The sequence below is a fragment of the Neovison vison genome, chromosome 13, assembly GCF_020171115.1.
Source record: "Neovison vison isolate M4711 chromosome 13, ASM_NN_V1, whole genome shotgun sequence".
In the NCBI taxonomy this organism is placed as follows: Eukaryota; Metazoa; Chordata; class Mammalia; order Carnivora; family Mustelidae; genus Neogale; species Neogale vison.
In genome coordinates this window covers 146,692,236-146,717,441 of record NC_058103.1, presented here as the reverse complement: position 1 = coordinate 146,717,441, position 25,206 = coordinate 146,692,236, and the positions used below count along the sequence as shown (strand labels likewise).

At 52.0% G+C, this 25,206-nt stretch overlaps 3 protein-coding genes across 8 annotated transcripts in view; 2 read left to right on the top strand and 1 right to left on the bottom strand.

The window, feature by feature from the left end:
• The window catches only part of WDR93 (WD repeat domain 93), a 44,495-nt gene extending 43,866 nt beyond the window's left edge, over positions 1-629 (bottom strand). For 3 of the 4 annotated variants that reach the window (XM_044232312.1, XM_044232316.1, XM_044232317.1), the window contains exon 1: positions 586-629. The gene's annotated coding sequence lies outside the window, so the exon portion shown is untranslated. Of the gene's footprint in view, positions 1-201; positions 407-585 lie in introns of those variants that run through there. The other variant, XM_044232313.1, reaches the window with a different exon arrangement.
• Positions 630-672: 43 nt separating this feature from the next.
• On the top strand, positions 673-10,508 carry PEX11A (peroxisomal biogenesis factor 11 alpha). Of its 2 annotated transcripts, XM_044232318.1 has the most exons (3): positions 673-835; positions 6,214-6,329; positions 8,463-10,508. In XM_044232318.1, the coding sequence occupies exons 1-3, from the start codon at positions 780-782 to the stop codon at positions 9,032-9,034; spliced, it is 744 nt and encodes a 247-aa protein (XP_044088253.1). In that variant the 5' UTR covers positions 673-779; the 3' UTR covers positions 9,035-10,508. The 2 variants fall into 2 exon arrangements, with proteins under 2 accessions (XP_044088253.1, XP_044088254.1); XM_044232319.1 differs by lacking the exon at positions 6,214-6,329 and having other exon boundaries at positions 693-835.
• A 2,813-nt stretch (positions 10,509-13,321) lies between these two features.
• Positions 13,322-25,049, top strand: PLIN1 (perilipin 1). Of its 2 annotated transcripts, none has more exons than XM_044230951.1 (9): positions 13,322-13,689; positions 14,320-14,378; positions 17,224-17,428; positions 19,002-19,084; positions 20,416-20,680; positions 20,991-21,163; positions 22,911-23,102; positions 23,533-23,778; positions 24,702-25,049. In XM_044230951.1, exons 2-9 carry the CDS (start codon positions 14,331-14,333, stop codon positions 25,047-25,049), a joined length of 1,560 nt encoding a protein of 519 aa, XP_044086886.1. In that variant the 5' UTR covers positions 13,322-13,689; positions 14,320-14,330. The 2 variants fall into 2 exon arrangements, with proteins under 2 accessions (XP_044086886.1, XP_044086884.1); XM_044230949.1 differs by having other exon boundaries at positions 13,322-13,720.
• The last annotated feature ends 157 nt before the right edge of the window (positions 25,050-25,206 follow it).

The following is a 25,206-nucleotide window of genomic DNA, read 5'->3' as shown; positions in this document are numbered from 1 at the left end:
TAGGGGGTATATTTCGTAATATTACTATTATGGGGCGGGTGGGATTCCATGTCTTCAAGCCCCAAAGAACCAACGCTCAGTGCTGCAATTTCGCCGGAATCTATTTCTGCCTCAACTTTGTTCATATTAGCCCCTCTAGGATTTCCTCAGGTGGCAATCTTGAGTACTTAACGATCCGCACAGAAAATTCTCCCGCTTTACCTGGCTCTCCATGCTGGAAATACATGCCACGTGTTGGATTATCTCTGCTCTATTTCCTACCCCAAACTGGAGCTGGGGTTGCTCAAGGGAAACCGAGGTACAGAGGTGGGACACGATTAGGCCCCAAAGTCCCCAAGCAAAACCTCAGGGGAATCTCCATTCGGGATGCCGCATGGGGTTCCGGAGTTCTCAGGATCTCCGCAAAGGTCAGAGGCTGGGGAGATGCCCCACCCCGAGTCCTCCTCTAACAGACCCTAGATGTCAAGGAGCGTCGGGAGATTCCCCCCCCTGAGTCCCCCTCTAGGAGACCCTAGATGTCGAGGGGCCTCCAGAGACACGCGGGGAACCGCTGAACCCAAGCGGAGAAGCCAAGTTTCCGCTCACCTGGGCCGGGAGCGTGGCGTCGCCTTAGTAACCACCACTTCCGGTCCCCACCGGAAGCCCGCGAAGTCGTCCTGAGGAAGGCGCGCCCGCCCCCACGGGGGAGGGGAGACTGCGCTTCTCCCGAGGGGACCCGGCGAAGCCCTTGCGGACTCGCGACTGAACTCGGGGCGACACGTGGCCTCGGGCCGGAAGCCATGGACACCTTCATCCGCTTCACCAACCAGACCCAGGGCCGGGACCGACTCTTCAGGTGAGTCGGGTGCCCGCGACCTCCACCCCCTTCCCAGTGCTGCGACCTGAGCCGGGTCTCGGGTCCCCCGGCTTCCGGAGGAGGGGCTCGCCCCGTGGACCGCGGCGGGACGGAGTTCGGTTCCGGAGCCCTGCTCGCAGGCCGCCTGGCGGACCGGACCCCGCAGCCGCCCGAGCCTCCGCGGGACAGCCCGGTGTGTGGCCCCGCAGCCGCCCGGGCCCTGACCGTCGTGGGCAGTCCAGCAGCGTTCCTCTAAGCTGGGGAAGACCGGGTCCTCTCCACTCAGCCTTCCTCCCGGCATTTTAAATTTTCTTTTAAGATTTTATTTTTTTAAGTAATCTCTGCACCCAAGGTGGGGCTCGAATTGGCAGCCCCGAGATGAAGAGTCCGCGGCTCCACCGCCTGAGCCAGCCGGGCGTCCCCCGGGATTTGGTTTTTTTTTTTTTTCTAAGATGCACTTTGGGCTGACATTTGTGACCCGGGAAGCCAGCCATTTGGTTGTGGCTTCACATACCCCATGAAATGCTTACGGAGAGACAGAATTTGTCTTTATCTACTATTATTGCCCTGTCTATCTCATTGAGATTGTAGGGCAGGAAAAATTCTCCCCCTACCCTCAGACGTCTTTCAACTAGACTAAGAATTACACTTACACCGAACAGCTTCACAGGAGGGGGAGAAAAGAAAAAGAAGGTGTGTGCACAGAGGCCCATACTTGACATTCAGACCTAGAGAAATGACCCAGGCAGGCACTTTTTATACATTTTAGACAAACAGACAATAACATTTGTGAGGAATTGACAGGATAAGGAAAACAGGTGTTTGAGAGCTGCATTTAGGAGGGAATCCTGATCAGGATTTAGGCCGATGCAGCAGGATTCCGGAAAAAAAAGTAACGAGGTTGTTTCTACAACTTTCTGGGTTTTAAAGCCCCTATCTCTGGTGATAAGGATGTCTTTTGACTTCCGTAGTACAGGGAGGGTATCTTCCACATGGGAGATGTGTTTCCTGCTTTCTGGGGGACAGAGGAGGGTCTGAGTGTCCTTGCACCGGCTGTTTCTTAAGTAACTTTCTTACTTAAAATAATCAGTGTGCCCGAGTGATACACTTTGGGGTGGTTTACCCTTGGCTGCTACACTTCCCCTTTCTGAAACTTTCCTGGACGTTTCCTACATTAAAAGTTGAGCTGATAGATGGTCCGGTCTCGTTGAACCAGCGACTCAGTTCTGACAAAAGGTCATTTTAGTTAAACTCATTTCAGGAGGTGGTGATGCAAGAGTGTTCTTCTGGAGTTAGGCCTGTGGTTCAGATAATCAGGTAATAAGGCATTTCGATGAAAACAAAAGAAAAACAATGATTCATGATCGGATCAAATTACAAACCAGTTTCTGAGTTCTGAGGGTAGCCAGTCAAGGATTTCTAGTTGTCAGGTTTAAAGGATCTTTATATCAAGTGAGAGCAGGCAGTGGCCATCTGTCAGAATTGCTTGGTTTGTAGTTTGAGTGTCTCTGGTGATCATTTTGAGTGGCTCACAGAGCACCAGGCATGAAAATTGCTCATGTGTGAGCTGTTGTGGTTTTTCTAAAGTTCACATCAACTTTTTCATGCTCTGTGTGCAGGGCTTTAGGAAAAAGGGCAGTTGTAGTTACCTATGATTTTCAATCAAGAATATAAAAAATACTAGTTTGGAGAATTGTAACCAAGCATTGGAAGAAACTAGAAGAAACCAGGACCTAGTCCAGTTCATAAAAAATTGTTATTTGAACCTAATATCCACAAAGTTGTGTTATTGCAATATAGTTTTGTTTTTGTATAATCAGTTTCATTTTACCAAAGATAGCCAAGCTAAGACTAATTTCTTTGCAAAATTATATCTAGTTTGGAGAAACTTGGCCTGGTTATTTACATAAGTGCAGCAAAAATACTGCTTAATCATACAGGCCTTTTAAAATCCGCTTTGCTGGAACTTTTTGTAAGGAATCTCCATATTGAACTTTTTGAGGTCAGAAGTCAAGTCAAAGACTTGCCTTCAGCTGTCACCTTTAATACCTAGAGATTAAGGCTAATTCCTCTCTTCTTGAGGTCCCCAAAATACCCTGAGGTTTTTGCACCTGTCAGGAGGTAACTTACTCACCTGGTAGGGCTCCTGGGAGCCTGGTAAGCAAGCTGTCAGACTCTTTTTCCAAAGGGCTTTACTGGCTCCGTAGATCACCCTTAGGCCTTCAAACTGTCTAGTCATATCTGAGTTAATGCCTGTCTCCCAAATGTGACATTCCAGTCACAGCCTTTGAACATAACCCATGCTTCCAATTGTGTCCTGTCACAAGGAGAGCAAACTCTTACTGAACTTGGCTAAATAAATATGTTGTCAAAAATATATAAGAATTCAGTGGGTGTTTTTGAATTCTGAAGGGATCAGATAGGGAAAAAAGAAATTGTTGTAAATCGTAGCTTAAGAGAAGAAATTTTCTTAAATCTGGAAAACAAAACATTAAAAATGTATCAATATTTCAAGCAAAAATGTCACAATTATAATTATCCTTCTCAGTTCATTTAATCCCATGTTATTTATTCTTGATCTGCTTTAATTCAGTTCTCCTGTTAGTTCCAGAAATTCTTTCCCAATTCAGTTTTATGATCTTAAGGTTATTGGAAACCTGTATTTGTCAAAGTTCCTTATTATGAATCTGTCAAGTTGAAACACATTTGCAGGAAGCTTTTGTAAAAGGATCTGAGTAAAAATGTAAGAATGACAAAAAAGTTTAAAATGGCCATGGCTGAAGAGCTGATTCAAGTTTGTCAGGGAGGAAGAATTCCTGTTCCCTCAAAGATCCTTCTAGCTAGACTAAGAATCAAGTTGACCTGAGACAGATTAAAAAGAGAAAATCAGATTTAACAGGTGTACACAGGGTGTCCACATAGACATGAAAATTCCAAAGACAGGAAAAATGAGGGGTGTTTTGTGTGTGTGTATGTCTGTCTGTCTGTCTCATGCTGAGCTAAGGAGAAGGGAGTAGAGGTCTGGGATTTCAGAGGAAAGGAATGCATTTTACAGTCATAAGGAGAGCAGATACTCAGTAATTAACTGTTTGCCCTACCATACCGATGGGTCATTCAGATAAAATTTATCTCTGCTAATAACGCTTTTGCTAGGAAAGACCCTCAATTTAGATTCTATGTAGTTAAGGGAGGGGCAGAAACTTCTCTTGAGCCGGCAGGATCCTACTCTTGAGTAGTAGGATTAGGAAAAAAGTAACAAGGTTTGCTTCTACAACTTTCTCAGTTTTAAAGCCCCTATCTCTGGTGATAAGGATGTCTTTTGACTTCCTTAGTACAGGGAAGGTATTTTTCACATGGGAGATGTGTTTCCTGCTTCCTGGGGGACAGAGGAGGGTCTGAGTGTCCCTGCACTGGCTGTTTCTTAAGTAACTTTTATTTAAAATAATCAGTGGGCACATTTGAGGGCAGCCTGCTCTTGGCCGCTGTAAGATTCTGCGTGTGATAGTTCTGTGAACTGTAAAACCAGGCACTGTGTGGAGAGCACCAGACAGGGCTGACTGCACCTCTGCAGTACCCGCTATGCTACTGAAAATACTGAACAGAGGTTGTGCTTTCGTACTAATTAGTTCAGGATGTTTCTTTTAGAAATTTGGTTGATTCTTGCTCAGTAGTAAAGAAGGAATAATTAGGGTTGTGGTTTCATTTAACAGCTTTCCCTTCTCTTCTGAGTGTGCCAGGGCTGACACAAACAGGCCAGTGTGCAGAGCCCTGATCATGAGATTTTCCAAAACCGACTTGATGCCAGATTTTGTTCTCAACATGTTACCACTGTTCATCCATTTAACCCTCATCACAACCCTGAGAGGTAGATATTCTAAATGATTCCCATTTCACAGATAGGGACACTGAAGCGGGAGGTTAATAGGAACACAGTGGCAGAGCTGAGATTTAAATCCACACAGGTAACTCTTGTGCCCGCCACCATGGTAATGACCAGCCCCTACCACTGTAGTAATTTATTTGATAGGTTTTTTTTTAATGGTCGCACTGTGTACAAGCTTCATTAAAAAGAAGGCTTCAAATGCAGTGCACTTGGAATGTACCCTGCAAGGTTTATTAGGGAGGTTGGTTAGTTAAATAATTGTTTTAGATATACTTTTCACCAAGATCTGAGATCTCTAGGATTCATTTCCCAAGCCCCGTGGTTATCTATAGCTCCTGCGAACTAACTGGCATTCATAAAATAATACCTGGGTTTTGGACACTTTGCTGCTATTAGCCCAAATCTGAGAAGGGGACTTACTGGCATGACCGACTTGGGCCCTATAGCCAGGAAACCGCTTTAAAAATTCTTCTTACTTCATCTGCAATAACAGGTTCTCCATTTCAGAAAATGTGCCCCATTTTTATTGAGAATCATATCTGTAGCCTGAAGGGATTCCAGTGCAGTTAGAGGCATGTGGGAAACAGGCACCCACTTCGTTAAATGGATTCCAGTGCGTTTAGATGTTCGAGCATGTGTCACAGGATTTCTCGTGGGTTCCATTGCTGTTAATGAGGCAGTGTTACTTGTAGTCATAATAATGATAGCTTTACTGGCTACTATTAAGAAGGAGTCCATATTTATATAAAATCCTAACTAGTTTTGTTTTTTTTAAAATATTTTATTTATTTATTTGACAGAGGTCACAGGCAGGCAGAGAGAGAGGGGGAAGCAGGCTCCCCGCTGAGCAGAGAGCCCGATGCGGGGCTCGATCCCAGGACCCTGAGATCATGACCCGAGCTGAAGGCAAAGGCTTTAACCCACTGAGCCACCCAGGTGCCCCCAAATCCTAACTAGTTTTGAAAGACAAATGTAAAAACCTATCTCTCCATATTCATGCGTTGGTGTGGGTTTGATCATTTTGCAAAAAATTCACAACCGAACTTTTCGTTTAGTTCTGGTTGGAGTGTGTGTCTGATCACATAGGTAGTGGGCGATGGGTACAAGGCTTGTTTTAGAAATCGGAAAAATCCTTCTACACAGGAGAAAAGAAAGAATAGGGATTGCCACAGACTCAGTATGAGGGAGATTTTTGTGCCGTTTCCACTTTGACTCTACCCATTTCTCTGTGCCAGGAACAGGCCATTTGAAGGGCTGGTCACTGTTACCTCACCGGTCTGTTCCATTACCTTTGTGTCACATTTCCGTCCCATGTTCTGCCCTTTAGCCCCGTGGAGTGACTGTTACAGAATTGTGCTCTTGTGAGAGCCACTTACGTGAGAACTTGTCTTGGAAACTTCGCTTTTAGCAACACGTGTTCCTCCTTTCCTTACTCCATGATTCAAATCTCATTTGGCTTGTAAATCATTCTCCTCATTTTTTTTTTCCATTCCAGAGCCACTCAATACACATGCATGTTGCTTAGATACTTGTTAGAGCCTAAAGCTGGCAAAGAGAAGGTGGTACTGAAGCTCAAGAAACTGGAGACCAGTGTGAGCACTGGCCGCAAATGTAAGTACCCTGTCTCGTGAGGGACAGTGGCTCCCGGTTTCAGATCGTCAGACCCTGCAGTTCACAAAATACTCTCTAGATCGTTAATTTTTTTTTTTTTTTAAGATTATATTTATTTATTTATTTGACAGAGATCACAAGTAGGCAGATAGGCAGAGAGGGGGAAGCAGGCTTCCCTCTGAGCAGGGAGCCCGATGCGGGGCTCGATCCCAGGACCCTGAGATCATGACCTGAACTGAAGGCAGAGGCTTAACCTACTGAGCCACCCAGGTGCCCCCAGATCTTTAATTTCTAATCCTCGAGGTTTTTTGGTGAAGTCAACCAGGAAGGCTGCCCTCGCGAAAGGAGAGGCCAAGAAGACCGAATGTTTTGCTGCAGACTGTTCACAAACACCCTCCTTTGTGCACAGTTGGTGCTACGCTGTATCTTTCTGCTTAATCATAGCCTGTGTTAGTTAGCTCACCTTTAGTTCTTAGAGTTAGGTAGTGTCTTGGCCATCCTTGACATGAGCTTCTGCCTACAGTAGGTAGGCAGAGAGGTTAGAATGGAATGTAGACATCCCGTGTTGAACAATCATTTTTTTTTTTAAGATTTTATTTATTTGACAGACAGAGATCCCAAGTAGGTAGGCAGGCAGGCAGAGGGAGAGAGGAGGAAGCAGGCCCCCTGCCGAGCAGAGAGCCGAAGGCAGAGGCCCTAACCCACTGAGCCACCCAGGTGCCCCTGAACAATCATTTTGAGCACTTACTTTAGGTATAGCTGAGCTTTAAGAGAGAAATAAGATTGCATTGTATAAATAATGATACAAGATTTAGTGCCAGATATATTAGCTAGGATAGAAGCGGGGGGAAAGATTTGGGAGGCAGTGGAACTTGAAGTGTAGCTAAGAGAGAAAGGGAAGGAAAGCCTTGAAGGGTGATATCCCCTTAGAAGGCTCAGAATTGTTATGAACAAACCATTGTATTAGGAGGTCATGAGGAAACTAGCTTGACAGAGCACGTAAGTTGTCAAGTGGAGGGATGTTGGAGGATAGGACGAGCTTTTTTGGATGGCTTTGAAGGATAGGATTAGAAGTTTTCAAATTTTTTAGTATGTTAGAGCTTACAAGTCCTTTAGAGGTAAGGTTCTGAAGTCTGGAAAGGACTTACCCAAGGTCATTCAGCCAGTTGATGCCAGAGCCAGAACCGGAACCCAGGATAGTTCATTACACAGTCTGGTTTGTGTATTTTTAATAAAATCATACCAGACATTCTCGTGAGATTATAAGTCTCTTGAGGGTAGCTACTTTTGAGCATTTGTTGAGTCTAGGATATAGTCCTTTAAGGAAAGTACTTTTTTTGTATTCTCCATAATGCATAGGACTATAACTCCTCCCGGGTAGGTGCTCAAGACATACCTGTTGATTGCTACATCCCTGAGGAACTGAGTTACATGTTCAGATGAGGGTGTGCCTTGCAGTGGTCGATTTAATTCAAGTAGGAGTCACCTAGCCACTAACTCCTACCGTCTTACTTTGTCTTCCTGAGTAGGGAGCCAAAGGGGGATTGGACCACACAGATGGCAAAATGATAATGATGTTTTATAAGAAAAGCCATCTTTTGTTTGGAAAGTAAATAAAATCTAAGGCATTAGACTCGCCGAAAGATTGTTGACATCTGAGTCAGAGAAATGGCCAGAGGGAATCAAAGCTTCCTGTGTGCAGAAATAAATAAGTAAGTAACTAAATAAAGTTGCATCTAAACTTCATGTTATAGAACTTTTCTTCTAAAGATGTATAGCTGGTCATCTTCGGATGTCGCAATCCACACTCATGACTGACCTTGCCTGAAGGGTGTTGTAAGCCAGTGTTAAGCTGTTCACTGGAACGAAGGTGGTAACTTTATTTTTTTTTTTTTTTAAAGATTTTATTTATTCGAAGGTGGTAACTTTAAAGAATCACTGTCTTTTGTGCCTGCCAGGATCATTTTCCGTGTCCTTAATATGCTGTAAAGCCCTTCCCGACTCCCGAGTGAAGACTGAGCCTCACATAGTAGTCAACACACCAGTGCTGGCCTCTCACCCCAATACAGGGCTTCTGCCTTCATATGGCCTAGGAATTCGATACTCGTTAACCATTGTGGGTTCTTCTCGCAGGGTTCAGATTAGGCAACGTGGTACATGCTGTGCAGGCGACCCAGGAGAGCATTCACGCCACTGACCTGGTGCCCCGCGTATGCCTGACGTTAGCCAACGTGAACCGTGTGCTTTATTTCATCTGTGATACTGTCCTCTGGGTGAGGAGCGTAGGCCTTGCCTCCGGCATTAACAAAGAGAAATGGCGAATGTGGGCCGCCCGCCACTACTACTATTGTCTGCTGCTGAGCCTGGCCAGGGACCTGTACGAGCTCTCCCTGCAGATGGAACAGGCTGCACGCGACAGGGCGAGGGCGGAGCAGTCACTGTCGCAGGAGCCTCATGGGTACAGCGTGGCCGATGAGGAAACAGAATGGCTCCAGTCCTTCCTCCTCCTCTTGTTCCGATCTCTGAAGAAGCAGCCTCCCTTGCTCCTGGACACAGTGAAGAACTTCTGCGATCTCTTGAACCCCTTGGACCAGCTGGGGATCTATAAGTTCAATCCTGGCATCATTGGACTTGGAGGTCTTGTGTCCTCCATAGCGGGCATCGTGGTCGTGGCGTATCCGCAGATGAAGCTGAGGGTGCGCTGAAGCCGTTTCGGACGGAGCCGGCGCCTGCTTGAGAGACAGCGTCTAGGGTGCGTCTGCGTGAGGCACAGACCACGTCAGGCGGCGCTTAAAGACTTGTTCGTGGGAGCATTTAGCGACTAGTGGTGTGACCAAAGGTGGGGCCAAGAATGGAGAATGGGGCATGCGAAGATTTATAGGTGTTTTTGAGAGGGCTGGAGTGGCTTCTGAATTTCTGAGTATTTTCCGTTCGTCTAACATTTATTGAGCATCTTACGCTTATAGTGGGAGCTCATTGTTTGCTAAATGTATAACGATTGAAAAAGGCCCAAACAGTTGAACATGAATATACAGCAACCTTTGGGGCGCGCGCCTCACTGCTTTTGCGCAACTACCGTAGGTGTGACACCAGCCCTCTCTCAGACCTAGTAAAGGCCTCTCCCTCCTCTGACCAGATACCAACCCCCCACCCCCCACCCGGCTTCTCCCTCAAGGCCCATGCCCCCCCTTACAGCCTTTCATCATGGGCAGCCCTGCCCTTCCTTTGTCCGGAAGTACAATCAGAAAAGCATCAGGCACCTTCGTGGTAGAAATGGTGACTTTAGGGAGTGCAGCGAGAAAGCAGAGATCAGAAGCACGTAGAAAGGACTGGGGGCCCCTAATAGGGGAGGTCATGACAGACAGGTGCCGGTGGGTAGCCTGTGACAGATGAGGAAACCGGTTAAAAAAAACAGACCAGCACCTCATTCCTCAGACTCCAAATCCAGTGTTTTTCGAGGATAGTTCATTGCCTTCCTGATTGAGTGGAGGTGTGAGACTCCTGTGTGAAAAGCCTTTTTTAGAACTTTGTTAGTGGTTTATAGAAAAATTAAAGCTGTATCTAGATTCACCAGCCAGATTTTTAAATTTAAAGTCATATAACAGTTCAGGCACTGCTACGTTCATTTTCAACAACAGTTACGCAGTTAAGAAATTTCGTGAGTACTCTGAACAGAGGAGCACCACCATTTTCTATGAGAAATCAGACTTCCTATGTGTGGGGCAGTTGGGGGAGTGGAAAAGAGCAACGAGGAAAAGGCCATTTATTCATGGTCCTACTTCCCATCTTGGCTGTTGAGTTCTATGTTGATTGCAGATCCCCTGACTTGGGGGAAGTGAAGCAGAAAAATAGGTTGCCGCCAGGTGGGAGGTCAATGTCAGCCCTATCGGTGAAGCCATTTCGCTTATCTGAATGGAAATGACGAAAGAAACGCGCGCTGAATACGTTCCCCATGAATGTGAATGACATTCGTAAAAAGCAGACTCAGGTCCTTGGCGCTCTTATTTTTCAAGTGTTTAATCAAGGTAACGGGATTTGAGAATATACTTCGGTAATTCTAAGTGAATCGAAAGCTGCTAGGTCAGGACAAGTAAAAAGTTTGAGCAATTAATTTTACTTTGTCCAGATCCTCTACTGTCATAGATTAATTATGTCCAATAAATTTCTAGACAAAAGAGACTCCAGTATCTGGGAGTGTGTCCTGGGAATGAGGAAGAGCTGGAAGGGGGGGGCGCGTCAGAGGTGATCGGGGGGTACACGGCTGGTAGAGCTGCTCTAGTAAGATGAGCTCTTGCCTGGAAGATCCACGCCGAGGGGGAGGATGAAGAAAGATTTAGCCTGGAACAGCGGGGTGAAAGAGACCTCTGAGGGGATCTCACCCAGGACGGCGTCTCCTGTCTCAGCTCTGACAGGTGGCACTCCGGCGTCTGCCTGGAGAAGTTGGTCTCGAATCTGTGGTGGCAGGTTATGGCGGCATCCGTCTCGGTACTTTTGTCCTCGGCAACTTCGGCGGGGGTGGGGGGGTGATGGGGAGCTTGAGAAATACCACCTGTTCTGGAATTCGTGAAAACCTCAACGGTACCCTCGTACCTCCTTCCCTGTGCATCTTTCCCATTTCTAATGAACCCTCCCCACCTCCAAGCTTCCACATTCATGAGGGATTTTAAAAACCGAAGGCATGGGGCACCTGGGTGGCTCAGTGGTTAAAGCCTCTGCCTTCGGCTCAGGTCATGGTCTTAGAGTCCTGGGATCGAGCCCCGCATCGGACTCTCTGCTCAGCAGGGGGCCTACATTTCCCCCACCCCCGCCTGCCTCTCTGCCTACTTGTGCTGTCAAATAAATAAATAAATAATCTTAAAAAACCAAAACAAAACACCAAAGGCGTTTTGGACAGATGGACAGATGGACAGGCCAGCACATTCACAGCTGAACGCTGTTCCCTGAGAATTGACCGAGCAATGAAGCTTTGAGTGCCGAGCTTAGCAGTGGGGTCCACTTGTGCACAGGAGGACAAAGGTCCCTATGCTCCTGTGGAAAGTGGGGGGTGAGGGGAGGAAAGACGGTAACTGTCGCTCAAGCTGGGGCTGGAAGACCGACCGCTCCCAGAGGACTGCCCTGTGCCCTTTCACCACTTCTCACCTCTCCCCCACATTCTGGACTCCCAGCCGAAGCTGCCAGAGGACTGGCTTTGTCAGCAGAGCTTTCTGGCACGGAGCCCTATACACTGTCTGGCCCAGAGCCATGGCTCCAAAGGCTTGGAACTGCTCTTTGGCCCAGTTTGCAATCCAGACAGAGCCTCATGGATAATTCGTCCTGAACCTTGAAGTGAGGGTAGGGTCTCCTTTTTTAGATGCTTCCTTTCCTCTCCATTACTGTCTTGTATTTTAAAGATTTTATTTTTATTTGACAGAGAGAGATCACAAGTAGGCAGAGAGGCAGAGAGAGAGAGGAGGAAGCAGGCTCCCCACTGAGCAGAGGGCCCGATGCGGGACTCAATCCCAGGACCCTGAGATCATGACCTGAACCCAAGGCAACAGCTTAACCCACTGAGCCACCCAGGTACCCCACTGTCTTGTATTTTAAAATTCTAAGTTGGATCAATAAGTATTAAACGTATCATGTACTTATAACTCCTTTTGGAGGCTCCCTGTTTGACTCTCCATTTCCTTTTTTTTTTTTTTAAAGATTTTTTATTTGTTTATTTGACAGACAGAGATCACAAGTAGGCAGAGAGGCAGGCAGAGAGAGAGAGAGGAGGAAGCAGGCTCCCCGCTGAGCAGAGAGCCCGATGCAGGACTCGATCCCAGGACTCTGAGATCATGACCCAAGCCGAAGGCAGCGGCTTAACCTACTGAGCCACCCAGGCGCCCTGACTCTCTGTTTCTGACCTCTTCCCTGCCTTATATCACAGGTACAGGATTACTGAGGATCCGTCAGAAATCTCCCCATCTCCTTGCCACTTTCTCCTGTTGCCCACAGCAACAACTTAGTGGAAAGTCAACAAGAGAGGTCATTCTACCAACAACAAGGAAAATCAGCTTTGTCCCTTCATTATCCATTTTATTACTAATAAAGCTCCAACATGGGCCTCGAACTCCTGACCCTGAGATCAGGAGTTGCAGACTCTGTCGACTGAGCCAGCCTGATGCACTCCCCCCGCAACCCGTTACCCATTTTAAAAGACCCTTCTTAGATAATCCAAAAACTAGTTTACACCACAGATAGATAATCTGAAAACTATAGCTTACACCACAGTCCTCTATCATCTTTGAAGCCAGGAACTAGAACTTGGGCTCCTGTGTGATTTGTTGCTGAGGAAGGGATGAGAGGTGATAGTTCTTGGTTATCTGGTTGCTGTTGATCAGGAAGAGGATCCCGGTCAGTGCACTTCTCCAGACAGCAAAGTCCAGTTGACTCTCCCGAGGCATTTTCTGGTGGCACCATAGACCAGGTAGAGTTCAATAAGCTTCCTTGAAATCTAGCAATTTTCAGAGATTGAAATGGGTCCCTCAAAGTTTAGAGTCAACCCCTAGTTCTGGTCTTTTTCTTCATGGGGAACAATCTTTTTTAAAAAAATATTTATTTATTTGAGAGAGGGAGAGTGGACTCACAAGTAGGGGTGGGGTGGGGGGCAGGGGGGAGAGGGAGAAGCAGGCTCCCCACTGAGCAGGGAGCCCAATGCAGGGCTGGATCCCAGGACCCTGAGATCATGATCTGAGCTGAAGGCAGACGTTTAACCCAGTGAGCCACCCAGGCGCCCCAAGAGCAATTTATCGTAATAATCAAAGAGTGGCACATTCAGGTGAACTCTGTCCCTGTGTGGGTTTAAATCTTACTGTTCAAAATACACTCTTAATAGTAAATAATACTGGATGAAGGAAATGGGTTAAAAACGGTCCACAGGACACTGTGAAAAAGGAGCCGAAGATTACAGAACTTGACAATTTATGAGTTCTATGACCTATATTCCGACACCTTCCCTCTGGAAGACAGTTTTTTGAGAACTGGGAGCCAGAAACATGTTACAGAGCTGATATTTCATGGCTCTGGAACAGTCCCTCCCCTGGGGCCGGATCGCTGTCAGCTCTGCAGTCCTCCTCCTAGTTGCTCAAATCTCCTTACAGAAGTTCGGCCGTGCGCAGGGGACCCCGGCTCAGATAACCATGACAACCGCCTGACCCAACGCGCTCTTCCTCTCCGCCCTCCTCCGAGGGGGACGCGTTGGCAGTGTTGCCCACGGTGTCCCTGGAGCAGCCGGCCTTGCTTCTGCTGGGGGAGCCACTCGGCAGCCCAGCTGTGTGGGACTGAGGCAGCCTCCACTCGCGTGCGCGCGGGGCCCTGCGAACAGCCGCCTTACCGGGTTGGTTTTTGAGAGTTGAGAGAAGCCGAAGGTAGGGGGTCCCCTGAGACTGCCCTGCAGATGAAGAGGCCTGCAGGGAAACCACTGCGGGAGACACGATTCAAGGCGAATGACCAAGAGTGGAGGGCAGATATTCTGGGGTGCCAGCTTTCCTAGAACACAGCCAGAATGGCTGGTTTTAAGTGACGAGGTGCTTCCTCGTTGAGCGTTCTGGGAAGGGGTGGCAGGTGCGCTCGCTTAAAAAGAGAGAAATTGATGCAGAACTTTTTCATCAAAAAAAGACTAAACCTGAAATTTATTCTTTTAGTCTCTTTTGGATCCTCACGTGGGGACCCCTTACCATCATCTAAAACCCTCATTTCTTAAAGCTACCCTTATTTGTCGTTTCTTACCCTGAACCCTTGTAAGAAACTTCCGTTAACAAGTAGGCTGTGGGGCAGCTCCCCACAGTGGGGTCTAGGTTGTGGCTGCTTGTCTGTGACATTCGTGCTCCGCGACCTAATGTCTCCTGGTGAGAGAGCTGGAGGTCCCCAGCAGCCTGGGCCTCGCCAGAACCATGAGAGGCAGGGGACTGACCCTGCAGATCTCAAGTTCAGGGCTTTCTGATGGACCTGGGACTCTGCTTTGCAGCTTGAAGAGCTATGATGGCCGTCAACAAGGGCCCAGCCTTGCTGGACGGAGACCTCCCCGTAAGTAACTTGGGCCTATCTGGGAAGTGGGGGAACCACTGAGTGGGGGAGGAAGGAGCAGGGAGGAGAGATTCAGGGGCCTCAGAACAAGTTCTGTCTCCATTATATCCCCTCGCACTGGCCATTATGTCGTCATTATTCTTGCCCTCAGTACCTTTTGCAGGGGCTCTTAGAGGATGAGGGGAGTGCCTACCGAGAACTGAGCACCTTGGAGGAAAAGAACAGAAATACTGGCTGAGTGGGTAAGGAAAGGAAGGGAACTACTGTGCTCCACACCCTGGTACAGAAGCCGTCACCTCGTCCCCCCAGGCAGGATGTAGATTCCAATGCCTCTGCATTCTGCCACTCCGGGGCGTTGTGCGTGTTCTAGAACATATGAACGGCCCCTCTCGGAGTTACACGATGCACAGCCTGTGCTGCATATGGGAAAGGGTTAGAGGATTGTTTCCAGGGTTTTGTGTCTAGCCTGGTTTTCACTGTGACTTGGGGTGGTGTGACACGTTTAGGGGTACCCGACCCCCCCAGGCAAGGCCTCTCTCATTTAGGCACAGTTCAAATCGTCGGTGAAACTTAAAAACTGTGAGCTCATATAATGCCCATCTTTTCCCAACTTAGACTTTAGCTAACTTTTGCACTCAGAATCACCACCAAGTTTTATACTAAATCATAGAACACAGAGGCATAAAATGAATCAGTGCGTAGTTAACCCAGTGTAATGGTTGGTGGTTTATGCTCTTCCACCTTGCCAGGACCTCTCTCTCCCTCTGTGGCTTTGCCTGCAACAACCCCCAAAGGCTCTGACCAAATGTTAAAGAAAATATTCCCTTGTTTACAGTCATAATCTTTTTCTAGTTCAAATTTCAAAGTTGTCTGCAAAATGAAAGCTAAAACATGGTAACCTGCTATTACGAGTCTCCCTGGCGGGTCTCCTAACTCAGCCTACAAAGAGAAGAGGCCAGGTCCTTGCCTCCAGAGCAGAACCGTGAACTGCAGAGAGAGCTCCAGTGTCCGAGTCAGGACCTCGGGAGCTTTCTGTCTTGTCTTTTCACCAGAATTCTTGGCAGTCCTAAGAGCGGACAGAAGAATATGAATGTTCTGCACTAACTGCAACGGCCATTATCAATCCCATGGCCCGTCCTGCCTCATCGGCGCTCTCATTTACTCCCCCACCGGGCGATATTTCGAAGTGAATCTTGCAGATATGCCATTTCAGGCTGGAGTTGGAATCCTGACCCTTGCTGTGTGATCTTGGATAAGTCCCTTCACATCTCTGGGTCTTTATGTCCTTGCCAGCAAAGTGCTTTGTGATCTTGGGTCTTTGTATCCTTGCCAGCAAAGTGCTGTGTGACCTTGGATAAGTCACTTCACATCTCTGGGTCTTTGTGTCCTCTCCGGCAAAGTGTTAGCACTGACTTCAGAGGGTCACTGTTAGAATTCAGGTCTTGTCCCCCAAGCACCCTGATCAGTGTCTGGACCATAATGGCACCAAGTAAATATTTCCCTGTGCAGAACTCGAACCCACATTCTTTCTTCAAAGGCCAGGGTTTGTTCACTGAGGTTCTGGGGTGACCTGAATTTTCATTTTATGACTGCATTAATAAAAGCACAGCACCCCAGTAATGAGAGGTAGCAGGTTCACAATACCCCACGTGCTCAGACCACCCTTGGAATGGTGTCTTCAATGTGGAGTGCCATATGCTTAAGAAAGACCGCACTAAACTGTGGCATATCTGGAGGGGACCACCAGACCAGGCCAGTAAGCCAAGTTAGGATCTAGGGCTGTTCGGCACGGAGGAAGGAGCACTAAAGGCAGACATTGCCTTCAGACATGTGAAGGGCCAGCGCATGCATGATGAAATAGATTTGCCTGGTGTTGTTCCAGAGGGCAGGGGTGGAGCGGCGGGTGCAGGCACATCACAGCTCAGCAGCGCTGTCCAACAAGGGCCATGGGCCACGCTGTGAGGGGCAAGGTCCATCCCAGGAGGCATCTCAATCTGAGCCTGCGGTGGAGGCGAGGAACATGGGGGGATGGGGTCACTGGGCGATGGACATTAAGGGGGGCACGTGATGCCATGAGCCCCGGGTATTACATAAGATTGATGAACCACTGACCTCTACTTCTGAAACTAGCAACACATGATATGTTAATTCGTTGAATTTAAATTTTTTTTAAATGAAGAAATGGAAAAAAATTTTAGAAAATAAAAATACAAGCCTGCCAGAGAGACTGTGGGAAGCCCTTTGGCTACGAGGCTCCCGGAGGCCTAAACGTCTGTGATTCTGTGCAGTTGGGCAGACCTCAGCTTACCCCTCCTAGGCGCAGCCCCGACCCTTCCATTTGTTCAGCCGGCCTTGCTGCACCAGCCCGCGGCTGGGCACTGGGGACGCAGCGATGACAGCCGGCTGGGAGAGAGACGAGTACGCACAATCCCAGGCCGTGCGAGGGATGTGGAGATGAGCCAGGGAGGGCTGATGTGAGGGAGGAGGGTCCGGAAGCTTCCCAGAGGCAGGGATGCTCAAGCGTGTCGAGGGAGCGGCGTTCTGCCAGACAAGAGGGGTATGGCAGGGAAGGGGAGCGCGCCTGGCCGGGGACCAGCCCACACAGGGGTGGGGAGGCTGTGACCCTGTAGCTCTGCAGAGCTGGATTGAACCAGGAGAGCACAGCAGGCTGGCTGTGGCTTTTCCTGTGGGCCATCCAGAGACCGCTGCGGCCTGGGCTCCTCCTAGGTCTCCGGGACGCAGGCTAGCCTCAGCAGCGGGCTCCATGACCCCGGGGCTGCCTTGCCGTGAGGCGGGAGCGTGCGGGGAACCCCTTGATTGCCTGCCTGCCTTCTCTCCACGCCAGGAGCAGGAGAGCGCATTGCAGCGGGTCCTGCAGCTGCCGGTGGTGAGCGGCACCTGTGAGTGTTTCCAGAAGACCTACGCCAGCACCAAGGAAGCCCACCCGCTGGTGGCCTCTGTCTGCAATGCCTACGAGAAGGGCGTGCAGGGCGCCAGCAGCCTGGCGGCCTGGAGCATGGAGCCGGTGGTCCGCAGGCTGTCCACCCAGTGTGAGTCCTCGGGGCACCGGCAGGCCGCCACCTGTCTGTCTGTCTTTCTGTCTGAGAGCTTGCTTGTCTGTCTGCTGACATGTCTGTGTGCCTTCTCGGCTGTCCGGTGGTGTTTCTAACCACCTACATTCCGTCACATGATCTTCTCTACGGACAGAGATGCTACAGTAGAGACGGCTGTAGAGACAGGTACAGATGTGGACCTACGTCTCTCCTCATCCGGAGCTGTCCCATCTACAGCCCCGATGACATTTTTCCTGGGATGACAGTGATGGGCCAAAAATGGGCAGGGGAGGGGATGGGCAGAGCTGTGTGGGCAGTGGTGGGAGTGGAGCTCGTGGTAGACCAGATGCCCACTTTGGCCCCAAATCTGGCAGCAGCTGTGGAGCTCTTCTGTGGCAGAGTCTGACACAGAAGCAGGGGCGGCAGACACCAGGTCTGGCCCGGCAGAGCCTGGGGAGGGGATGAGGGGGACAGGACGACCTCTCTAATTCCAGGATCGCTAACATACAGCAGCATGTTCGTTTCAGGCATATAATACAGTGATTCAGCGCTTCCGCACATCACCCCGGGCCCATCCCAAGTGCATCCAAGGCAAGGCTCTCGACAGGGCCCAGGGAAATTCCAGCAGCACAAAGAAGTCTAGCACCTTCCACCATCCTGATTAGAGAATTATGGGTGTCCGAGGATTCCGCCCTGGGCCAGCCTCCCTGCCCACAGACTCCTTCAGTAATTACCCTGGGTCTCACTTTGCCCGGTCAGAAGATGGCCCAAGTCACCTGGGCCCTCTGCTGCTGGAGGATGTTGTGAGGAAACGTGAGCTATCTGGAGAGAGAGTGTATGAAAGCACAGAGAACCGACCTCCGTGATCATGACTGCAGAGCTCTGTCCTCAGCAGCCTGTACCCCCTAAAAGCATCTGTGTCCCCTGGCACTTGCCCCCCTCTCTGGGGGGCAACTCCTTTCTCTTCCCGCCATTGATCATCTCACTCCTAGAGGCTGAAAGGAAGGACGCGGACGGTTCAGGGCCTGGGCTGGCTGCAGCTCGGACTTGGTCACCTGGAGGACGAAGCAGTGCCGGCCCTACCCCCACAAGGCCCATCCGAGGGCTGCTCCTCTCACACCTCGTCCTTCCTGCGCCCCCAGACCTCACCCAGAGGAGGGAGGACAGGGAGGGGGAGCCCAGTATTTGCTGGTGATTCACAGCATTCCTGCCACTTCCTCCTCACCACACCCCTGCAGGGTAGGCACCCTTAGTCCACATCTGACAGGCGGGGGAGCTGAGGCTGAGGCACACAGTGACTTACCCGAAGCCACACTCTGCAGAGGGACACACCGGGCTCTGAGCGCAGATCTGCCTGACTCCAGAGTTCCTACACAGAGCGAGGACACCAGCCTGGCCTCAAGGAGTCACAGAGGATGGGGAGCGCAAAGGGCTTGGCGGGGGGCTCGGGTTCCAAGGTGCTTTGGAGGCAGCAGACCTGGGGGCTCTCGAGGGCTCTAGGGCCCCTTCCTCGGCACAGAGGCCCCTGCTAGGTCCTTGTGGCTCACCCCACTGTGGCCTTCGCTTCTAGTCATAGCTGCCAACGAGCTGGCCTGCCGAGGCCTGGACCACCTGGAGGAGAAGATCCCAGCCCTCCAGTACCCTCCTGAAAAGGTGAGGCCCTTTCATCTTCTCTAACGTGCCCCGTCCTCTGTTGTCCCGCCTCTCAGGAGGAGAGGGCACAGGCTGATGGTTCCATGAGTGTCAGCCTTTCATTTCTACGACAAGTGCCCTCCGGGCTTGGGGGTGGCTGCCTGCCCCTTAGGCCACACAGTGGGCTCGTTCCTCTCCTCATGGTGCCACATGAAGGCAGGTTTTCTGGAAAGCAAGCACAACCTAGGGGGTAAACTGAAACAGGGGCTTGGGGTGGTTACCTCTGCTTCTGATCCCCCCATTTCGCCTTCCCTACCCCAGGATACCCGGTGAGCCTGCACTGGGCCACGTGGTAACTCTAGTCACGTAAGATCATGGGCCACACTCATCAGGTCCCAAATTTGCAGTCTCAGGCCCTCAAGATCCAGCCCTCTACGGACCATGGGACTGAAACAGTGACTTTACCTAGCTGCGTACGCACTGGGCATTTACTAGACAAGGGCCATGTCACGTGCTGTGGGGAAGGAGCTTCATCTCACTGACCAACTGTCTACTCATCCCACAAAGACTTACTGAGCCCTACCCTATGCCCGGGGCCACAGTACGATTTATGGGGGCCTCCCATTTAATCCTCTTGTCAGCCCTCTGGGACAGTGTGGGTCTCCCCCTTTTACAGATGGGAAAACTCGTGACTTCTCCCTGGCCGCATAGCCCTCCGTGGAGGCCACATGAAAGCAGGCCTGCTGGGCTCTGAGGCCTGGGCTCTCCACATTTTTCCAGCTGAGGAGCCTCTTTGTCGCCAAAGAGCTCCCAGACTAATAGGAAAGAAAGATAAATTATTTCAATATGGAACTGGTAGGAAGATGACCCACAGCTCTGAATCAACCTAAATGCAGATGGGAATGGGAGCATGTTCTGAGGGAAGGACAGACGAGACATTCAAGGCCTGTGGGAGCGGCGACGCCTTGTGTGCCTGCGAATATCAAGCCAGGTGTCATCGAGGAGGTGGCCTGTGGGGGGTAAGGTTGGTTAGGGTGTTGCCAGGCAGAAGTGGGGCACACAGAAACCAAGAGATCCATGCACAGGGAGGACCGGAGCTCTTTCCCTTTAAAGCCCAGATAAATCAAGGAGCCCAGATATTGGTGCCCCTCCCCTGGGCCTTTATTTTATTTTAAGTAAGCTCTGTGCCCAGTGTAGGGCTGGAACTCATGACCCTGAGCTCCGGAGTCACACGCTCTACTAGTTGAGCCGGCTGGCTACCTCTCCCCTGAGCCTTTAAATAAGGCCTTCCTGGAGGCCAGGCTCAGGCCTACCAGACCGACAGGCCTGACTCCCTGCCCCATCTCCCCCAGATTGCCTCTGAGCTGAAGGACACCATCTCTACCCGCCTTCGCAGTGCCAGGAACAGCATCAGCGTGCCCATCGCCAGCACTTCAGACAAGGTCCTGGGGGCCGCTCTGGCCAGCTGTGAGCTTGCCTGGGGGGTAGCCAAGGACACTGCCGAGTATGCCGCCAACACCCGAGCTGGCCGGCTGGCCTCTGGAGGGGCCGACTTAGCCCTGGGTGGTGTTGAGAAGATGGTAGACTTTCTCCTCCCTTCAGCCAAGGAAGAGTCAGGTATCTACCACTAGGGGGGCTGGCAGACCTTCCCTGGGAAGTGGGTTGGGGACCCATGCTGCCTGGGGATCAGCAAGAGGCAGCCAGGGCTTAGCCAGCCACGGCCCCGGAGCAGGAAAGGCCCAGCAAGATTTCCAGAGTGAACTATCCTAATTTAGCCTCCTCTCCCCATTGGTAAGTGGGGAAAGCGAGTGACCCGAGTCACCAGCAGACTTGTGGAGCTCCGTAACCACTTTCCAACCCTAGACACAGCCCCAGTTTCTCTTGTCTCTGATTGGCTTTCCTGTCTTTCCTACCAAATCCCACCCAGCGCCTGCTCCAGGACACCAGCAGACCCAGAAGCCCCCCAAAGCCAAGCCAAGCCTCGTGCACAGGGTTGGGGCCCTGGCCAACACCCTCTCTCGGCACACCTTCCAGACCACAGCGCGGGTGCTGAAGCAGGGCCACTCCCTGGCCATGTGGATCCCAGGTGTGGCACCCCTGGTGAGTGTCTGCCCTGAGCTCTGGCTGACCCCCAGTCTGGGTCCCTTCTGTCCCTACCCAGCTCCACCTCTGGTCTTAGGAACATTCTCTCCTCCAACTTGGGCTGGGAATTTTGGTCTAAGGACAAGGGCTTAAGGGGGTGGAGACCCAGTTGTCTGGGCTTCCAGGAGAGGGAAGGGTAGGATGTGAGCCAAGGACAAGCCTGCCTTGCTGGGGTGGTCCTCCCTGCTGTCCACTTCTGTCTCTCTCCCTCTCCCTCTGAGTCCCACCCCAGCATTCATCCTCTCAAAGGGGGTTCTTTCTGTGCCCCCCCACCTATGAGGGAGCAGAGACCCCTAGCTGCTATCCAGGGACCATGGAGTGTCACCTGTAAGTAAGCAAGGCCCTAAACTCCTTCTGTTGGGGAGAGAACGCTAGCTGGGCTGCATCCCTGACCCTAACTGCCCCCAGGTTTTCACATTTCCTTTCCGGAGGCTTCTAATTTGCATCCTACTTGCACCTAAGGTAAAACTGCCTTTTCTAGGCCAGGAAGGGGTAACTCCCCTCCATACCCCCCCCCCAATGTATTTTAGCAGATATAGAATAGATTTTCTCATAAGAACCTTTATAAGAAACAAAGGTCAAATAAGGATTTTAGTATATGTGCTGCCGAAGCGAGCACCAAAGGTCAAATAAGGAAATAAAGGAAATAAAAGTTAAAAATTAAAGCCTAAGGGTCAGCAGACAAAACAAAACCACTCTCAGCCATCATTTGGATAACACTTTTTAAAAGCATCATCAGGCCTGACTCATGCATTCAAACAAATGTCAGCAGGTTGTGTGGCTCCAGTGGGGATATGAGAGTAGTGGTTCCCTTCTGTCCCCTGCCCTGGGGGACATTCACCCGGGGGGGCTGCAACTGACGCGTGTCCCAGCCTAGTACCACACAACCTCAGGCATCCTGTTCACACCAACACAGTGGTGTCTCCTGGAACCGTATGATGAGGAAGCCCTGTTGGGGGCGCTCCCAGGCTGTGCCTCCAGGGGGCGCTAGCCCACCTGCCCGGGTCTGTTTCTGCCCATGGGACACTGTGGCCCTCTTGACATTTTTCCATCTTCAGAGACCTCCAAGGAGTGTCTAAACACCCCTCCCGGCTAAGACCCAGCAGTTCAACCCAACAGAAGTGAGAGCTTACGTGTCCCCAGAGACACGTCCAAATGTTCCTATCGGGCTTTATCCTTAGCCGAGAACTGGACGCAACACGGACGTCCGCCAACAGCAGAGTGGGCGGGTTGCGGTAGAGCTGCATGGGATATGACACAGAGTGACAAGCAGGGAGCTCTCTGGATGTGCAATAGCACGGATGAGTCCGCAGCACCATGTGGAACAGAAGGCGCTATTCATGGAAGAAGCCACCTTGCATGAGTCCATTTACATGAAGTTCAGCAATGGGCAGAACCCACGCTCTGTTGGCAGAGGTCCCCATGCGGTCCCCCGGAGGGGGTGTGTGTGGTGGGTACCAACAGGGTGTTGAAAATGGCCTCTCTCTTGATCTGTGGTAGTTTGCACATGGGCGTGCTTAGGAAACCTCACAGAGCTGCACGCCCCCGATGTGCGCGCCCCAGGTGTGTCAGTGAGAACTCAGCGTCAAGTTTGGGGGACAGTGCGCCGGGGCCTGGCCCCGGCGGTAGGGGTGCGCCCCCCATTGGGGACTGCAGGTGTGCCGGGCCTGCAGCTCACGTTCCACCCCCCACCCCCATCCCGCAGAGCAGTCTGGCCCAGTGGGGCGCGTCGGCCGCCATGCAGGTGGTGTCGCGGCGGCGGAGTGAGGTGCGCGTGCCCTGGCTGCACAACCTCGCCGCCGCCCAGGACGAGGACCACGACGACCGGACGGACACCGAGGGAGAGGAGACGGAGGAGGAGGAGGAATCGGACATGGAGGAGAACCAGCTCAACGAGGTAAGGGGGCGAGCAGAGGCTGAGTGGGGGCGCGGACGCCTCAAGGTCCCACGGCCCCTCGAGGGGCGCAAAGCAGAGGCACGGGGTGAAACAGGGGTCTGCGCCCCGAGACCCAGAGACGTAGCACACATGCGCCTTTCATCGGACCCCCTCCCCCGACAGCCGGCTAAGCACTTCCATGCCTTTCTCTAAGCTGACCCTCGCCCCCAGAAAGCAGGCAGGGCGGAGACTATCATCCCCATGGTGCCCACGAAGAAGCAAGCCCAGAGAGGGCAAGTGACCTGCCCAAGGCCACACAGCTGGGAAGAAATCGGCAAACAGTTTCGCCCATTTGGTGTCCACGTTCTTTCCCTCCAGCTCTGGGGGCCGCGGGTTGGAGACGGGCCCGGGGATGCGCCGCAGCAGGTGCTGACCTAGCTCCGGCCCCCAGGTGGCAGCCCTGTCCAGCGCGCAAGGCCTCCTGGGCGGCGTGGCCCACACGCTGCAGAAAGCGGTCCAGAGCACCATCTCCGTCGTTACGTGGGCGCCTGCGGCGGTGCTGGGCTCGGCAGCGAGGATGCTTGGCCTCGCCCCGGCCAGTGCTGTCTCCTCCACCAAAGGGAGGGCCATGTCCCTGTCAGATGCCCTGAAGGGCGTCACTGACAACGTGGTCGACACGGTGGTCCACTATGTGCCGGTGAGTCCCACTACAGCGGCCTAGGAAGGACGGGGAAAGCAGATTTGACCCAAGGGGCTGCAGTGGTCCTCCTTTCCCTAATCTTGGTGTGGTTCTTCTGATCCTTAGCACCCCAGAAACATTTTGACAAATTGTGGCCTCAGTAGGAGGCGCTTGCCAGCCCCAAGAGTATAGACACAGTGGCCCTAGCCTGAGACCTTTCCCCACAGCCCCTGCTTCTGACCATCAGTCTGAGGGTCCCCAGTTGGCCCAACTCTCACCTGGGGGTGGGGGGTTTGCGTGCTGCTGCCTGGAGGCTTCCAGGACACCCTGGGAGGCGGGCTCTATTCCAGGGCACAGCTGCTGCCCCATCTCAATCCTATCACCTATTAACAACAGGAAAAACCCAAGAGACACCAGTACTGCCTCTCTAGCAGTCCCTTGGCCTCCTCCCAGAGTGAATTACAGGTTGCGCAGGCTCCGGAAGGCCCACTCAGGACCCCACCCCTTGAGGGGGCGGGGCTTACTCAGTTACTCATTTCCAAGAGGCTGGTGGGGGTCTTGGCTGCCAGCTTGTTCTCCTTGGGCTCCAGACAGGGCCAGGCATGGATCCCCTGACCGTGGCTGGGACAGCGGGTGGGCTGTGCTTAGCGCACAGCTCAGGCAGGAAATCCGCTGCTTTTCCATGGAGCGAGCCCTGAGGGCGACCCGAGGGGTCCAGGCACTTTGGGAGGGGGCTGCCTGCCTTACCTTGGGGGTGTGGACCGAGGAGACCATTGGAGAGGGCAAGATGTCTTCCCTGCTTCTTTGCCCCACACCCCAGGATGCGCCTTCCGAAGGCCGCTCCTGGGAGGGGTGCATGCGAGGGGCCCAGAGAAGCGGTGGGTGGGAGAGGCAGGGACGAGGGCCAGGCTGGGGCCTTAACACAGCTGCTGGTCCCTCAGCTCCCCAGGCTGTCCCTGATGGAGCCCGAGAGCGAATTCCGGGACATCGAAGAGGTGGTGCGCCAGGAGGCGGAGCGCAGGGCGTCTGGGGTGCCGCCCGTGGGCCCGGAGCCCGCGCGGCGTCCTTCGCAGCCCCGCGGAAGCCTGCGGCCCGCGCGCAGCCCCGGGGCGCCCCCCAGCCCGGCGCCGGAGGACAGGGTGGACGCGCCCCCCGCGCTGCGCCCGGCCTTCCCGGCGGTGGCCCGCGAGAAGCCGAGGCGCAGGGTCAGCGACAGCTTCTTCCGGCCCAGCGTCATGGAGCCCATCCTGGGCCGTGCGCAGTACAGCCAACTGCGCAAGAAGAGCTGAGCCCCGCGCCTCTGCCCCGCCGCCCGGCCGCCGCCCCGAGGGCGAGGCCTGGACCCATTCTCAGCATAGAAACAGAGCCCGCCTCTCCGAGGGAGCGGTGACCTCTTCCAAGCTGTCCCCTGGGAACCCGAGCCGCGTTCCCGCGGCGCCCCCGAGG